Source organism: Lutjanus erythropterus, chromosome 7 (genome assembly GCF_056507025.1).
Source record: "Lutjanus erythropterus isolate fLutEry1 chromosome 7, fLutEry1.hap2, whole genome shotgun sequence".
NCBI lineage: Eukaryota > Metazoa > Chordata > Actinopteri > Lutjaniformes > Lutjanidae > Lutjanus > Lutjanus erythropterus.
In genome coordinates this window covers 28,247,212-28,265,718 of record NC_139323.1, presented here as the reverse complement: position 1 = coordinate 28,265,718, position 18,507 = coordinate 28,247,212, and the positions used below count along the sequence as shown (strand labels likewise).

The following is an 18,507-nucleotide window of genomic DNA, read 5'->3' as shown; positions in this document are numbered from 1 at the left end:
AGAAGCAGCCGGAGGCCCAATGTAAAAAGCTAAGCAATGTACTGCTGTGGAAACAGCCAGCAGCAAAATATATTTTTCAAGTGCATGTTGTATTTAGAATATTTTCGTTGCTTTACATTGCCATCAGACAGCTTTTTCCAGTGGGGAAAGTCAAATATTGCTCTCTCCAAAGCAACCAAACTCCTTTGGCAAAAACAGCTATTTTACCTTGCAGAACACAGGAGCTGCTTGTCTACCATTACCTCGATACGTAAGTTTGTTTGTGTAATTGTGTGACTTGTCGAGGAGCGAACGATATCACAAGTGATTTAACTTTACTTTCTGTGGGAGAAGGCTGTCTGACAGTGAGGTTAAGTGGTAAAAATATTCTAAATATAGTGTACACTGATTTGTTTTAGGTGGCTACAGTACATTCTGCTGCTGATTCAAGGTCAGCACAGTGGTTGTCTCATGTCACATCCAACACAACACATCCAATCAACAGACTGTTAGAGTCCACAGTCACTGCACTGAGTGTCTGCTGCTGTCTTAGCTCTTTTCGGGAACTGCTGAGAGTAACAGCTGACGTTCTGTCAATCCACCTCTGTTCAGACAGATTAGCTCGTGTTAGTAGAAAGCGCACCTTAAGGGGTATTAGTTTCTCTGTCAAAACATCCTTAGAGCTCAAGCTTTAGCATACAAGTACCGAGAAAAAAAGCTTTGTCCTGACATCCCTGCATCAGTGCTTACAAACACACACTGACAAACAGCAGGGAAATCACCACCGATATTAAAAAAATGTATAATTCATCAACATCAAAGACAGCAAATCTTTTATCATCATTTTCTCGTCCCTTTATAAATCCTTCCACAGAAAATTGCTGCTCATCCCATTTGAGGGCTTCTGGAAAACACAGAACAGATTGAACAAATCGTGGAGAACCCCCGCTTGCACTGTATGATGACAAGAGACTGAGGATCAAGCCTCAATTTGGGGTCCGCCCCCTGGGACAGAGACAAATACCAAGCTTACGTAGACTTACATCAAATGACATCTTTAATTTGGTCTTGTGACGTGACAACAATCCAAAAAAAGAGGCTTCATTTTGTGGGGAGTTTTGAACTGAACATGTATTAGTTTTATCAGAAAATGAACATTTCATTGCATTTCTATTAAAAAAAACAGCTGAAACCCTGTGAAAGGAGTGATACATGTACTTAATAATAAATAGAATAAGTAACTGTATATGTAAAATAATCATCTGCAGGAAAGCAGAAAACATTTTGTACCTGCAAAAGTCCCAAGAGGATGGCGGATAACACAAAGTCACTCCAATAATCTCAGAAATCCCAATAAAGAGGGAAGAGAAAGTAGATGCTGTATTTCCCTCAGATTTACTCTCTTACAAAACAAAATTTGAATGAATTGAATCAAAGTCCGCCCCGCGTGTACTGACTAGTAAAGTGTAACGGACAAAAAGCTTGGTTTCTAAAATAAAACCTTAAAGAATGAATACAGTAGATGGCAAACTTCATATTTGACTCCTGGCCTTCATAAAAGTCATAAAGCTCCTGTACTTTAGGAGAATTAACCAGAGGCCTGCAGAGTATCTGCAGCAAATGACAAACCCTCCCAATCTTCTCTGCACACAAGCAAAATGCTGCCAAATATTTAAGTAAAATTCTTTACTTACTGTATACCAGCATTAACATGAAGTATCTATAACATTAAGCCCTGAGTCCAGGAGCATTAATGCTGGGATACAAGCAGATTTGGCTGATCTGTTATTAAACCACAAAAGACATTTTACCTCTCCTTCCCCCCTCGTTCCTATATATATGTTTCATCTTCTCCTGACATCTCTGCCCAACATTAACTACAAATCACCTGTACTAACTCTTCATGTAAAACTGTAGATTGTTGATCATACAGGTAAGGATGAAACTGAAGATATTCTGTTTTTTTTATTGTCAACAAATCCCATTAGAATTCAGCTTTTTTCAGAGCGTGAAGAGAATGGCTTTTTTACTGAATCTACAGGTTGATAAATTCTTGCAATATTAGGAAAAATGGATTGTGTTTGTGAAAACGGAGCATTTTTTACTTCCTCAGCCTGCGTGTGGCTCTCAGACAGAATCGTATTAATTCCTGCTGAAGATACAAGTCTTAAAAGGTGAAGCTTCATTTTTTAAAATTATTTCCTAAAGTAAAATAAAAAATATTTACTGCAACGGGACAATATGTGCAGGATTGACTCAAAATAGACTACACTGTCCACCCAGTGAAATGGTGTGGCTCACTGATTTATTTTAAATGATTTTGGACAACAAAGTAAGTCTATGGTTTGGAGCAGGGGATTTCAAAGTCTGAGACTGTGGGCCTCTGCTCAAGCAAAGCTTGGTAAATGATGCTCCCCTTAGTTTACTTTGCTCAATTCCTGGATGTCTCTGGGCTAATTTGATCTTGTCAACAGTCAACAAAGTAGCCTAATGTTGCACGATTACACCAAATACATAAAAAAAAGGTCTGTCCAAAGGCAATTATCAGTTTCTGACTCTGGTAAAGTGGGAAAAATAGTAAATTACCCCAAACTACACACTCTTTAACCAGATCACACACATGTAGGGTATTCTGTGTGATCTCCTTTTCATAACTAATGTAGTATTTTTTCACTGAGCCTCCCCTTAAACTGTTTTCAGCCCCCCTGAGGGAGGTCTGCCTCCCACTTTGAAAACTTCTAGACTGGGGGAAAAGTTATATTGAGTTTTGGCTACACAGACAATACTAGTCAGTTGTATTAACACTTTGTCAATGTTGCAACAAATTGTCTATCATCTCATGATGATTTAGCCTCCGTGGGCACGGGCTGACGTTTCAAAGCGTCTCGTGTGGCCAGCGGATATCTGGATAATAGATGTCCAGGCCAAGACTTCCTCTGCGCTCCAGTCATTGTTCACAGTTCAATCAGAAACTTGAGACACGACAGTGGAGTTGGAGGTTTATCTCTATAAACAGATATCTTCATATGTGTGCAGAGAAATTTAATGAAGCTAAAAAAAACAATACCCAATGGGTTCCAAGATTGCATTTTCTTCTCCACATTGACCATTTACCTGCAAACAATCAGTGTCTGCTCAAATGTGATTGGTCATTACCACTCAGATTACAAATAGAAACCAGAATGAGCCTGAGATCAAAATCTTGTCCCTTGCCTAAAGATTCTTCATTTATATGCATGTATTTGTTTTCAGAGATAATTGCTTTGCTGGTTTTGGTCTTTTCATGGGATTTGTTGACAAAAACAGTACACATATATATCACCAGGCTATCGCACTACAAACATACTGTAGTGTCAACAGACTGCACCAGTAGTGGCTGTGGATTGTCTTGTGGCTTGATTTAAAATGTTTGTTAATACACTGAGTGAGCTTTCCTTTTATAGTCCATGTGAAATCACTTTTAGACATCCCCTATTTTGTTGTCAAAAATAATGTCAATGTATTTTTAAACGTAGAGTGATCAGGATGTGTCCTCTGGGGAACGTGGATGTTGGTACAAAGTTTCATGACAAACCATGCAGTAGTTTTTCAGTCCGGATTAAAGTGGTAGACCCACTTTGCCATCCATAGAGTCATGCTGCCAGCACACTAAATGTCTGAAACTGAAAATAAACACAGACTGATTCATCCATTTTTGCTTTGCTCAGATCCACTGGAGCAAAGTTTGGTGTATTCATGGCTCCAACCATTAAACCATTTCTCACTGGCATTGCATGATGACCAGAGTTACACGATGATTTTCTCGGCCCATCTGTTAGGTTCAAGGAAACATTTACTCCACAGGGCCCTCTTGTGTGGTACACACCAATGCAGAGTGCAGAGTGCAGATGAGCTGCCCAACAGCTGAGATTCTAATTCCAATTGTTATGTGAACCAAGATCAGCATCCAGATCCAGACCTGATCCCATCCCGGCGCTCCGACCCCGGGCACGGGCTGCACTTACCCATCTCTCGTTCAAGTTTCTCTCTCAGTTTGTGGAAAGCGGGTCTCCTGCGTGGCTCCTGCTCCCAGCAAATCCTCATCAGAGAGTAAACACCGGGGGGACAGTCCTCTGGAGCCTCCATGCGATAGCCACTCTCCACCTTCTCCTTCACTTCTGTCAGAGACTGCAGGAGCAATGAAAGAGACGGGATCAGTGGGGACGAACAGTAGTTTGCAGTACAAACTGATAAATTAAAAATTAAGTGAATTAAACATTGCAAACAAATTTCTTTTGTGGAGTGATTAATTTTTCAGTGTGTCATTTCATTCCGTATTATACTGAATATGTTCAAAGCACAGATACTAATACACACACACACACACTCTCTCCTCTCCCTCTTTGAGATTTTTCTCTTGTTCTCTCAGTGCGCTATTTCTGCCAACGGATCACAAATTACCAGGCGCAGGCTTTAATTGAGGGGGAAACAAACTTGACCCAAATAAATCAACCTGCGTATATGTTAAACAGGCTGTAATTACGAGGCAGTCTTCTGCATTTAAAGGGACACCACCTGTAGTAAGACGCAAAACACGCATGCAAGGTCACATAGCACTAATTGTCCACTCTATTAATACTGTTTGATCCAACTGCCCTCACGGAATCGCAAGCCAAATACAACATGGTCAGGAGCAAGGATTACCTGAGAGACACTATGGCAAACAGAGCTGCATTTAAGTAGCAATTTTTTTTTTTTCTAGTGTCTCTTCATTACAGTGTCGACCTCTGCTCCCTCTGGTTTGGTCTGTATCCGCCCTCCGCCAACTTCACATCTACATACACCTCATGTAGTGGTGGTACTCAGATACTTCACTTCATTAAAAGTACCAAAACAACAGTGTAAAAATACTTCATTATCAGTAAAAGTCCTGCATTTAAAATTGCACCCAAGGTGTGTTAGTGTTTACGCCGCTAGCACAGGAGCACTGGACTGCCAGGAGGTGGTTTTCAAGCCTGGGGTGGGGGTACCCAGCAGGAAATGCCTGTATGGGACAGCGCCAGCCAGGTGAGTTGGCTCAGCAGCCTCCCAGTGAGCACACCCAGACTGGAGCCAAACACGACCTCAGAGACTGATGGAGGTCAGTGAGATAACAGAGAATATAATACCGAGGTGATTTACAGTGGTCCTGATCAAGACTTGAAGGCGCAGCGGGTTCAGGTGGGGACAGGAAAGGTGAGAATGTGTGAGGAGAAAGAGATTAGTCAGGTATCAGTCTGTGCCCATCCCTGGAGGCCAGAGTGGGGATTACGGCACGGTCAGTCCAGGGTGCCAGGAATCAAACCCAGCAAGAAAACCACCTCTGTGTCGTTCGGCGTTTCACTATGGGAGATATAAACCGATCTCAGATTGTGTAAGTCTCCCAAAGCCCTCAACAACAGTGAGTCGGTCAGATAACTCTCACCCGGACCCTGCTGTGTTTGCTCCTAGCGCTGCTTGTGCTATGGATGGTTTTGAGACTTCCAGACAAACTGCAAGCAGGAGGGGTGGATGAACAAACCTTTGCTGACATTAAGGCAAAGATCAACTCAGTTTTCAGTGAAACAAACTTCATACCCACAACCTCATTGTAGTTGGTTGAGGTGGAGGTAGTTTGTACTACCTTATTCAAAGTCAGGTAGTTTATTCCCAGCGCTAAAAAGGACCACAAAATACATCTAAGGACAGAAGAAAGACATTCTGCTATACACATTTTCTAATTTTTTTGGTGAGATATTGGATCATTTTACCTGAAGAGTTTATCTGAGTTTGTTTTATTGCATTTAAAAGTGAGAAGTTTAGAGGGTAAATCTCTCTTTGGTGAAATTGTTAACAACTCATATTGTATACATCTAAAATATGACAGGCAGCTGTTACCACCACCTACATACTCAATTTTTTTATAAGAGGTCACAAGCCAAAAAAGTTGGGAACCACTGATTTAATCTTAAACAGTGTCTTGTATCATATGTGTTTCATTTTTTATTATCATTATACATATATGCTTTTAATTTCTAAAAATAACTGCATCTATTTTGAATTTTGTTAATACAAGTTACATTCAATCAGCGCGTGTATGACACACATAAGAACATCTTCCTCTTCCTACCAACAAAAACAGTTCATAAAGTAGATTAACTACTTAAAACATTAGGATTATTTCTACATGTTATCCAGTCACAATGTTCAGTAACAATGGAGAGCCTAAACCTTTGTCCTGACTGACGCACTGCAGTGACCTGAAGTGGTTTCCTGCTCAGACGCAGTAAGTCCATGACGGCCAAGTAACGGATCTGACCAATAGGCGTGGCAGCTTTCCACTCACCTACTATGAGACAGCGGCATGAATCCTGACATGACATCAAAACAGCATTATGTAACAAGCTTGATACTCTTTCCTGCCAGGTTCAAGAAGGTCAATAAGTTTTATCTTAAGACTTTACTTGCAGATACTTTATGTCCTTCTAAAAATCAGTTTTTCAGTCATGAGTGCAGAGAGGGATACAGAAAAGATGGGAGGTTTCCACTTTCCCTGACAAAGAGTGTAATTGTTTGATAAAGCAAAGTGTACGGGGTCATATTAGTCACATTAATCAAATATTAAGTGCAATAAAATGTAATTAGGCACTTCAGATAATCCACAGAGGTCAGACTGATTTTGTCTGATTGATTTAAAGGAATAGTTTAAAGGGATGGTTTGAAGTAGTTAGTGTATTTCCAAAAGCGGATGGTGGCCGACATGCTTCCAGTTTGAAATAGCTGAGAAGGCTACCGGCAAGGGAAACTGAGCAATGTGCTGCTGTGGACAAGGTCAGCAGAAAAATGTATTTTATATTTTGCTGCTTTACGTTGCAGTCAGGCAGGAAGGCGCTTTCACCTCACAAAAAACAAGAGTTGCTGGTCTACCATCTGTAAGGTGAATTTACAGTTTTCGCCAAAGGAGCCTGGCTGGTTTGGAGGGAGTGATATCTGGCTTTATATAATTATGGTTTTCCGTCGGAAAATGCTGAAAATGTTCCATATTTAAGAGACAGACATGAGAGTAGCATCAACAGTTTTTGCTCTAACTTACATGTCTGTGGATAAGTGCCGATGTGCCTTATGACACACACACATAAACATGCACACTGACAGACACAAACACACACACAATATATATAATATTAAAATACTGACATGTGATGGTGCTACAGTACATACCATCTTAGGGTAAGGTTGACGACCATAAGAGAAGATCTCCCACAGAAGAACACCGTAGCTCCAGACATCTGACTTTGTGGAGAACTTCTGTATAATGGAAGCAAATGTATAGACATAAAGAAAATGTAGATCCCTTTTCTAATCAGGCATACTTTGTAAGGGGCTTATAAGCTGTTATAAATAGTCAAACTCTGAAATCCTGATGAATTAAGGAAGTAAATATAAAGGCAAGTCAAGTTATGGTGGAGAAGGATAGAAAGGAGGGTGAAGCAGCTGTTAAAATTAGTTTTTTGTTTAAATTAAATTACTGATTATTATGCTTAATCAATAAGTGAAAGTATTGAAGCAACACTTCCATCACAGATTGGCAAATACAAACATAAAAACAGTGACAGTGACACAGCAGCTCTTCAAACCAACCTCTTTCTTCAGAGCTTCAGGCGCCGTCCATTTGACAGGCAGTTTGACGTTATCCGACACCTTCGGGTCCAACTTGGTGAGACCAAAGTCGCTGACCTTGGCCACGCTGTCGTCAGAGACCAGCACGTTACGAGCTGCCAAATCTCTGTGGACCAACTTCTTAGACTCCAGGTACTCCATCCCCTCACATACATCACTGTAAACACATACATGTAAACACAAACACACCATTGTCATTTGAATTTTGTGCAATAAACTGTCAAACACACACACACACACACACTGCCATATGGTTCTAAGCATTTTTTCCTTATGCTTAAGATTGAACTCACAGTGCAAAGCGGAGCAGCTGAACTGAGTTCACAACTGAACGTCCCCTCGTCCTGAGAAAGTTAACAAGGTTTCCCTGCACACACAAACACACACACAAACACAAATTATATATAAAAAAACTGAATGAGGTTATGTGAAGATTTTTCAGTTAGTATTATGAGAAATACAACATTTATCCAGGGGAATAATGTTTGGAACTTTATGGTGCTGCAACATATTTGCAAATGTGTTAACTCAGCCCTGAACAAGCTATTTAGTGCTTTAAAATGTCACCCTAAAGTCATAATGTGATCATACTTGAGGCCAATCGACCACACTGAGTGAATGAATTTTGGCCTACTGTCATTAACCAGGACAGGAAGGCAGACATTAACTACCATCACTGACATGCCATTGCATCAGTGACAGCTCCAAGTGGCAGCAGGGCACTCTGTGATTGTTTGGCTTTTCGTAGGTTAAAGTCGGGCTTTTGCTGTCTCCCACAGGAGGAAGATTGTCTTGGATTAACAGAATTGCAGCATCAAAATCAAACGTCACAATAAAAACACATCAACCTCTTCAACTCTTCGGGGATGCCCACATCTGCTGCAGACAATACAATGTTTCGGAGGCTGTAGTGGGCAAGTTTTAAGGTACAAAACTAGAATACCTAAGGCATCCACTGGTGCCAAGGATGTCGTGCTAGCTTGTTGAGAAAAGAGATAAATAACACTACGAATTTTTGGCAAAATGTTGGCAAGGGAAAACCTGGCATGGCCCAGATAAAACTTGACCTCACTGTAAAAAAAAAAGAAGATCTGTAGTGACCTCTATGATAATCACAGCCTTGTGACACATCACAACTACAACTAGAAACCAGGGGCATTCAGATGATGTGTGGTTTTCCTGGATATACTTACAATAAGGGGATTTCTGAATAATTCCCGGAACAGAAGTGCTCGCCATTCAAGCCGTAAAAAAGAGGTCTTACAGAAATGTCCAGATGTCCAGAAGTTTTTTCATACTAAATCACAGCATGATTTTTTTTCTACAGTGTTCCTTGATGTCTTGGTGTCTTAATGTGGTATTTTGGATGGATTTTTGACCATTTTTATATCAATTGTTGAGTGGTCAAAAATGGTTAAATTGCAGTGCAGAGCTAAATCTCAAATTAATCTTCAAGTTCCCAGCTTTCAGGTGATGTGTATCACTTTTAAGTAGCGTAAGACCTGCTATCTCCCCCTAAAAATCTCTCGTCCCCCCTAAAAATGACAATCTATGGTCTATGGTAGGGAGGTGGAGAGTGGAAGATAAAACAAGTTAAATATTTTGATAAAATAAGTGCATGTACAAACACTAGCTTGAGACAGAATAAGCACAGCCTTTTAGTCTTAAAAATGTAACCATTTGAGGGCATATAGCTCAAAACATACACAACTAAGTACATAAACAACAAGCACACAAACACATCAGACTGAACATGCTTACAAACAATTGGTTTAAAACTGCAGTTATCTAAATGCCTCTCTACCCTTTTGCCTCTCCTCCAGGAGTAACTTGACTAGCTAGAAAGTAAAACTAATAAACCTCCAGTAAGTATCTTTTCTTCCTCGCTGCTGGTGGTGAATTTGCAGAAACAAGCAGCTTTCTGTTCAGACAGAGGGCTCCCTCGCTGCTGTTTAGGAGACACTGCATTATCTCCCATCAGTGACTCATACTGACACCTGAAATTATTCTGGTCAAAGAGCACAAACCTATTGTGTCCCACCCACAATATGTGGTTTTTATTTTCCGCTCCACTGTGTTCACTGTACCTTAGTCATGAGCTCTGTGACAATATGAAGCCCTTTGTGAAGAATGACCCCCAACAATCGCACCAGGTTTTTATGCTGGAGCTTCCTGGAAGGAGTGAAGCCGCACATAACAACAGTTAGACAGATACATTAAATTAAAAATCATCTGTCTTAAAGAAGTTGCAAAACAGAAAAACATTCAAAGTGAGGAAATCCTCAGACTCACGTCATCACTGTGGTCTCCTGCAGGAAGGCCTGAGCTGTGACATCACATTTAATGGTCTTTACTGCCACCCTCTGGCCCATATACTCTCCTTCATAAACAGCTGTGGTTCACAATCACACATCAGAATACACACAAACACTTTTTAAACACTGTCTGATATTCTGAACATTCACATGATCCTGCCTTAATTGCGCTACTAGTACAACTATTTTCCATGTAAAGATATAGTGGAGTAATGGCATCCAGAGCAAACAAGGAAATCACACCCCCTATGTGTATATTGTTATCAGAGCCACTGTGTTTATCTGGGACAGCTGCATGTGTGTATTACAGCTAAACAGTTAACTAAAATATGTTTCTGAAAACATTTTAGTCAACAAACAGGCAATGTAGCAACAAAATAGTGTCACATATTTGATTAGTACTGCCTTATTTGACAGTTTCATCTAAGTTTTGTGAGCAGTGTGTGTTCAGATGCCACCTTTTTTTGTTTTGATCTCAGATGCTGTTTGTTTACTTTGACCTAGAGGAAGTAAATATTGTATACAACACCTTTAACTAATTTTCTTTTGTGTTAATGTCTGCTGATGTGTTTTTATCAAAGATGTTGTGAGGGTACAAAGATAAGCTAATAATAAGAACAGCAGATAAAATCAAAGAAAGCTCACCACCAAACTCCCCCTCTCCAATATTCTCTCCCAGTTTGAGGTTTGCAATGTCCAGCAGCCATCCAGCTGGAGAGGAGAGAAACATGAAAAATACTGTCAACCTGATACATACCTTCACATGCTTTCAGAACTATTACTATTACATTTGATGGACTAAAAATGATCTTATGATAACGCCTTAGATGCAGCTTTCTTACTTTTTGACAGCTCCAGCTCAGCTGACTTGGCTCCGTGTTTTTGTTTGGGCTTCAGAAGAGTTGTAGCGATGGAGCCTTTGTTCTTCGAATAGAACTGAAACAGACAGAAACCACACACACACACACACACACACACACACACACACACACACACACACACACACACAGTTATTTATTGTAGCTGTCACTTCCTTTGGTATGATCATTCTTTGTAATTCCTTGTTTTCTCCTCTTCATATTTGGTTCTTTGTGTAGTTGTTTGTTGTAAAGGGTGCCACACACATATGTACAGTACATATTGTTATGTTGTGTGGCTCTATAGAGAAAATAATGAGCTCTTTCACACGGGGGACTTGAACCCTGCAGGAGCACCTCCTCAGTACTCAGGAAGTCATCTGAACACCGGTCAGGGCTGTGGTTTGACAAAAACACAATGAGTAAAACTATTTTTAGCTTCAGAGATCATCAGCTAAACTGCAACACCCCATTTACGTATAGATACTCCTCAGTGCGTAACCAAATGGCGAAGTCGAGGGGCAGCAGCTGAATTAAACCATGAGCTCGTTTACAGTGACACATCAGAGCCTGGTTTTATACTGTCAGCAGTCTACCGGCAGTGGGACATTTATAAAATGATTCAGCCTAAATATTCTTCAAGAGCGCCCTCCTCCCTCTGCTTCCTCGCAGGAGTAAGTCAGCCGGTCTGACTCAAGCCTGAAGCCATCTGTGGCTCACTGATAAGATGCTGCTGGCTGTCTCTGTTGAGTCCATCTCCAAAAATCCACAGCAGCAAAGCTTTATATGTAACCTCACACAGACAAACGCAGGCCAAACACAGATAAACCATAAAAGGGCTTCATGGTCTTTTCTGCGTCTGCTTCATTTGGAAACATGAAGTGTATATTTTTATTCTGATGTCAGGTCTGCTTGTGGTTTTCAGGCTGACAAACCCTGTGGCCATAAATACAGTCATAATCTGAATAATGAGGATTATTGGATGGATTTAATTCACCAGAAAACAAACAGAACAATAATTATAAAACAAACAACAACAGAATCAAATCTTTACATCTATCCATCTCATCACAACATAGACCAACAGGCCCAATAAACTAAATAAGTAACAGAACATTTAAAATGTAAATAAATAATATAGGAAATTAAATGAAATGCTCAATCCTTTTTCAGATCTACAATGAATTCTATAATTATGTGGAAAATTGTTTATGCATAATAAATAAAAAATGGGAAAGAAAACAATCCTACTGACTAAGATGAAACGTTTTGTTCAAACAGTGAAGCTGTGTATTTATACTAGAGTGCAGTACTCTTCATGACCCTCGTCCATGCACCTGGGGAGGAGGTGAAGATCCCTCCTCTGAATTCTGAGTACAAAAAAAGTACAGGTGGAGCTGTTGAATATCACTGACTTACTAAAGGTGAATATGTTTTAGAGTTTTAGTTTAAAACATTCAGTATCATGAACAGATTTTTGTGGGATTCCTGTGGGATTACCGCAGGATGAGAGGCAATTTCAGGAGAATCATGGGAATCATAATGACAACAGATAAAGATTTTATAAATAAATATGCAGGTCTGATATGAATTAATCCAATTTTTCTTTATTGTGAACATAATCTTAGTCATTCTGATCTTTTTTTTAATTCTTTTTTTATTCTCTCCTGTCTGCTCTACTGGCTGGTTGCAGCTGCCTGACCAGTGCATGATCTGTGTGGACTGTGGACTGATGGGACGGGGACAGGACAGGACTATTTTTGTGGGAGAGGGACGGGACACTCCGATGGTATAGCAAGAGGTTCTCACCTCGATCATGTCAATGAGGTTGTAAAAATACTGCGCGTTGTCGATGGTCAGCTTGTTGTCCTGATAAATCACCCGGTAGTGGATAACCTCTCCAGAGACGCTGACACATAGGACGTAGTCGCCGGGATGGCGGATGGACTCTCGAACCAGGAACAGGCCATCCTCCGCTGGTTGCAGCTTAGACACCGCCTCTGGACCTGAGATCTTCCCATGAAACCATCTAGTGACAGGAAAAACAGGGTAAGACACACAAATATACATATAAAAACCCCCTCTGTCTCTGCTACTCATACTGATAAACTATCCAGCTGGGATCCCAAATGAGTCCCAAATATAATTTTCTAACAGGACAAAAAAAAAAAAACATGTTCGACATTCGGTAGTTTACACACCAAAAAAAGGAAGTTGTGGTGATTAAGAGACAGACATTGTTAGTCTGCACGTCTGACATCAGCCCACACTGAGTGATTCATATGATGATAAGTTTGACAAAAGCAACGGCCAACAGTAGAAAGCCAGGGTGACCTCCATGTGACAGTCACACTGCTTGTAAACTGTATATAAACACGAGAGTGTGTCCTACAGACGAGCAGCACAAATGTGTGTTTCAAATTAAGAGGAAGAGGAGACGTACGGCATGAAGCTGAGGCTGGGGTCGACACGTAGAGCCTCTCTTTCACGTACATGGTTGGAGTTTATGAGTCCTTCCTCACCGGTGGTGTTGTGTTTGGCCTTGTAACATCCCTTCTTCTAGAAAAGAGCAGTCAGAGTCTGGTGTCAAATGGTAGAAAATAAGACTCTTGACAACAAATGCTGTCCGTAGCTCCTTTTTACACTTGACAGTACCGTGCTCGCGTCAACAATGGTGAGGATGTCTCCTTTCTGGTACGCCAGCTCTCCAGGTTTTGGCTTCCTGTGGTCGCCCTTGGCCACGCACTGTGTACCAGCAGCCCAGCTCATCTGGAGCAGCAGAGGAAGAAGAAAAGTAAGAGAGACCGCCATCACTTAGTACTAATTTACTACATCTATAATTTACCCGTAATCAGTGCCAAATTACCTAATTCTTTCTGGGACACTTCTTAGGAAATTTGACCAGTAGGGGTGTAAGAAAATATCAATACACTTGAGTTTAAAGCCCAGTTTTCCTAAAGTCAGATTTAAAAAACATCAATATATCACCTGCATACACTATCAGAATATATCATGATATACTGAATCATAACCTGTGTGTCGTGATACATGTCATATCACAAGATTCTTGCCTTAGTATCCAGTTTTCTATCCTTTAATCGCTGGTGGTTTTCACTCAGAACTCAACATCAGAAACACTGACTTCTATTTCCGTTCATACTTTCACACAACTCACGGTAACTTCACAGTTTACTCGCCTGAACTCGCAGTCTGTTAGATTTGATTCTAAAATTTTCCATCTGGCCAGAGGTGGATGTAACTAATTTAAATGTATTTACTCAACTACTGTACTGAATTACAAATTTGAGGTACTTGTACTTAACTTTTTGCTTTTAATGTTGATATTTTTAAGAGTAAATCTGTTCTCCTAGCTGGCACATACTTTTATTTTATTGATGATTTCAATTTACTTTTTTTATCTTGCCTCTGGTGTTTCCTCACTTATTGTGGTGTTTCTCAGTTCTTATTTTTCATGAGTACTGTTCTTACTTTTAGTCTTTACCAAATACCCAGTCATTGTTGGGTGTGTGTTTTCAGAATTTTTACAAACCAAACAATTAATCAGTTAATAGAGAGAATAACCATCAAATGAATGAAAACAACCACGAGCTGCAGTCCTGCACAAAACAGTTATAAACTGGCTCAACTACAACAGTAAAATTTTGTTTTGCATTGATGCATGAGTGACAGTGGTGGAAGAAGAAGTAAAGGTGTAAAACCACAGCGTATAAATACTCTGCAACAACAAAAGTCTTCCATTCAAAATGTGACTGTGAAAGTAGTGGCATTATATAATAATATATACAATGATATATATGATTTATATATGAATTATAATTATTGATGCATTAGTATGTAGTCTACATACCTTTACCATTGAAGCTGGTAAAGTTAGTAAGTGGCTAATTTTCTGTTAGGTAGGTGTCAATTTCCTCCTTGGGAAGGATACAGTTTTATCTTAATCTATAATAACACACATCAGTTTAAGCAATAAAATAAATGCAGTGCAGTAATGGAGAAGAATAAAGTGGCAGAAAATGGAAATACTCAAGTAAAGAGCTTGAGTAAATGTAATGAGTTACTTTCAACCATTGATGAGTAATAGTAATCTAATGATATGGTATATAATAGAAATAGTGACATTTTCAATGTGGGGTTTTTACTTGTGCAAGAATATTTTCACAGTTTTCTCTTAAAGGATCTGAATACTTCTCACATCAGACTGTTAGGATTAACTTGACTAGACTGTAGATTAGACTTCAGTCGATTAATTTATAATAACTTCATATTTTTTTCTTTGAATAACAGCCTCCTGTTAAAAATAACAGACCTGAGATTGAAGGGAACTTGATTATATTGACTGATATTTAAAGCAAACTACTGAATTTTGCACAGCTGCTCTGAATCACAGTAGACAACATTACCTTTGCCATGAGCAGGACTGGAGGGTTGAATAATTCTGTATTGACCACCTGCCGAAGACAAAAATGTCTCTGAACAAGATAACATACAATTATATTATATTATACTCTATGTACATCTTCTATTTAATGCCTCAGTAGAGATCTAAGAGCAAACAATGGAGATCCAAACTACAATAAAACAAAAAAAGGCTTAGTAGATTTTGAATGCTGCTCCTGTCGCATAAATTAAAAGTAAAAAGCAGCAGATGAACAGCCTCGGACAGCTTGTTCAGTCTGCTCCATATCGACATGAATGTTTCAGTACCTGCGGCTCTCTGGACAGATACAGACAGCCTTCCTCCTCCTCCTCCTCCTCCTCCTCTTCTTCAGGACAGCTGCTGCTGCTGCTGCTGGATCAGAAAACTGCAACAAAATACCATCATGACGACTTAATAATCCTCAACAGCTGCAGTCTCCTCTCTGTTTTCGTCTCTGTCTGCGTTGACACTTTTCTGTCACGTCTTCATCAGAGCAACTGAGCAGGAACCGCTGCTGCAGACACTCACAGACACTCACAGACACGTAGCTGCCGCACAGCTGATATCTGTCCGTCGCACCGCTTCCTCAATATTTAGGGAAAATACGACTCATATTTCACGAGGCGACGCGTGAAGTGACGCTGTCTGTGACCTCTCCTCCTCCTCTGTCTATCAGAGTTATTATAGTTTTTAATTTTTCACTAATTCTTAAGAATCAATATATATATACATAGTAATCTTGTCATGTAAACGGAAAATAGACAGAGTTTGATAAATATGCAGATGCTTGTTTATCTAAAATAAACTCAAGTGCTGACCAGATCTAATAAATATAAAAAACTCTAGCTGCCTAAAAAATTATATATAGTGGCAAACAGTGAAAATATTCTTGCACAAGTAAAAACTCCACTTTGAAAATGTCACTATTTCTATTATATACCATATCATTAGATTCCTATTACTCATCATATGTATGTATATATATATATATATGTATGTATATATATATATATGTATATATATATATATATATATATATATATATATATATATATATATATATATATATATATATATACATATATATATATATATATACACACATATATATTATTTGCTAGCTGGCATAAAGTTAGCAGATGTTAACTTGTTTGCTAGTTAGCTATAAAGTTACATTAAAAAATGCTACAGTGTTTGCTAGCTAGCTAAAGAGTTAAAACGTTACAGTTTTGCTAGCTGCCTAAAAAGTTAAAAAAAAAAAAAAAAAAAGGGTTAAATTGTTTGCTACCTGGCTAAAAAGTCAGATTGTTTGCTAGTTAAGTCCAATGAAAAACATATTTGCTAACTGGCAAAAAAGTTAATTTAAGATTCAAAAGAGAAGTTTCTAAAAGTTACCAGACGTTACATTGTTTGCTAGCTACCTATAAAGTAAAATAAAAATGTTGTTTGCTAGTTAGCTCAAAAGTAGAAAACAGATTGTTTGCTAGGTGGCTTAAAAGTTAGTCTGGTAAACCTGCTCATGAGGGCTCGACAGAGAAGTTCCCATTTCTTGTCCTTTGAGAAGAGGAACACTTTTTTAGAGTTGGGGGAAAAGGAGATACTCGTCATAAAACTAAACAGGGTTTAGTCTGTCCCTTAACTTTCCTCAGGGAACTTTATTATTTTGTTCAGCTCATCTCAAAAAGGCAGCTATGTTAAAAGTTAACACTCCCTAAGTGTATGTTAATACTGGATAACATTCAACATTAGTTTAAAGTTTTCATGATAAATTTAATCTAGGTTGAGTCCAAAGACTAAATTGGGGTTTAAAGAGAGTTTAATTGAATGTTTCTTAATTTTAATATAGTTTTGAAGTTGGGTGCAACCTCATTTAAAGTTAAACCATGATTTGGCCATATTGAAGATAAGATTATGTATTGCAGGAAACAAGAAAGCAAAAGCAAAAGGCTTATTCATGTAGGCAACAAGGCCTCCTCTTGCTTGCTGTGTTGACAAATTTGACTGAAATATTTCCTGTATATTTTTTAACTATTTAAATTAGTTTAGAAAGTGTGCTGCATTGTTTCAGTTGTTTTCTAAAATCTATTTTTATTTCAGTTAACCAAAAATGTTGCTTTTTTCACAACTAGTTTTAGATTTTAGTTAATTATTATAATCTCTGTGTCTATCATGTATTAAAAAAACATGCAGAAATGTTAGAAAAAAACTTGTATAAATTGGTTCAAGTTTGCATTTGTGATGCTGACAACAACTCAGGAGACAAAATGGCTTAAAAGTGTTTTAATATCTCCCCTTAATTTTAGGCAACACTACAAAGACATTCAAATAAAAGGACAGCAACGTTCACACTTTCCGTTTAAACAATACAAAATAGATTGAAACATCCTTCAGAAATAAAATACGCAATACTTATATGATGCTCTTCTTGGTAAATGAAAAAAAAAAAAAAAAAATCAAACTAAAACCGCACAAGAATTCTCTCACGTCAACTTTTAAGCCAAAAGAGTTGTGCAACTGTCCCTTCCCTGTCCTACATCTTTGTGAAATAAGATCATTACAATATTAACCTGACAACTCATAAATGTTCCCCTTACTCATTCTTTTGTAACACACAACATGATGCAGGCACAAGGAAGAAAGTCAACGGACTACTTGATCATTACAGTAGATATTCAGACTTATTTTTCGGACTAAAGCTTCTTCTCTCTTCTGCTAACCATACTCTGGAAGAAAAAAGATTACTAGGCATATTATTTAAATGATAAAGTTATGGCTGCATACAGTAACATTGTCATTTCTTAAGTGCTTCATTCCCTCAGCATGCTACAGACTGTGCAACGTAAGACTTCTCTTTTCATCAGAGACAGATTTACTCTCCAGTGTGACCCTCAACACAAAAAACCTCACAGGGTGGTGGTGGGGCGTTTGATGCACAAAGCAGAGCTTCTCTGTCTTTGTACACTTCTTGCAAAAACCTCAATGACGTTATTTTCAAGGGGAACTTATTTTAGTGTGGCATCGTTTTTTCACCGTACGATGCCGGCACTTTGGATTTCATAACTCTGATTAACTCATCTCCCTTTTCAAAATGTGCCTGGAGGAAATGTTGAAACAGCTTTAAAGGAGCAAACGGGGCATGAATGAGTTCAGGAGGACTAGTGAGGTTCACTCAACGGGGGTCACACTATTTTGTCACTACTGTACAGAGGCGGGACCAAGTCGTTGTTTTGCAAGTTGC

General features: G+C 38.9%; 1 protein-coding gene across 1 annotated transcript; it reads right to left on the bottom strand.

Moving 5' to 3' along the window:
* Positions 1-3,569: 3,569 nt before the first annotated feature.
* On the bottom strand, positions 3,570-15,797 carry matk (megakaryocyte-associated tyrosine kinase). The gene is made up of 13 exons (XM_084723460.1): positions 15,557-15,797; positions 15,253-15,300; positions 13,484-13,597; positions 13,272-13,387; positions 12,638-12,857; positions 10,814-10,907; positions 10,617-10,682; positions 9,949-10,048; positions 9,744-9,828; positions 7,950-8,023; positions 7,618-7,813; positions 7,198-7,284; positions 3,570-4,146 (listed from the first exon to the last, which is right to left on the bottom strand). Exons 2-13 carry the CDS (start codon positions 15,259-15,261, stop codon positions 3,919-3,921), a joined length of 1,389 nt encoding a protein of 462 aa, XP_084579586.1. The 5' UTR covers positions 15,262-15,300; positions 15,557-15,797; the 3' UTR covers positions 3,570-3,918.
* Positions 15,798-18,507: the final 2,710 nt, after the last annotated feature.

Excerpts from the sequence above, each read along its gene's own strand:
- matk (XM_084723460.1), bottom strand. Across the intron at positions 8,024-9,743 it reads TCACAGAGCTCATGACTAAG|GGAAACCTTGTTAACTTTCT; the intron begins GTACAGTGAACA and ends TTGTGTGTGCAG. Across the intron at positions 7,285-7,617 it reads CTGAAGCTCTGAAGAAAGAG|AAGTTCTCCACAAAGTCAGA; the intron begins GTTGGTTTGAAG and ends TCCATTATACAG.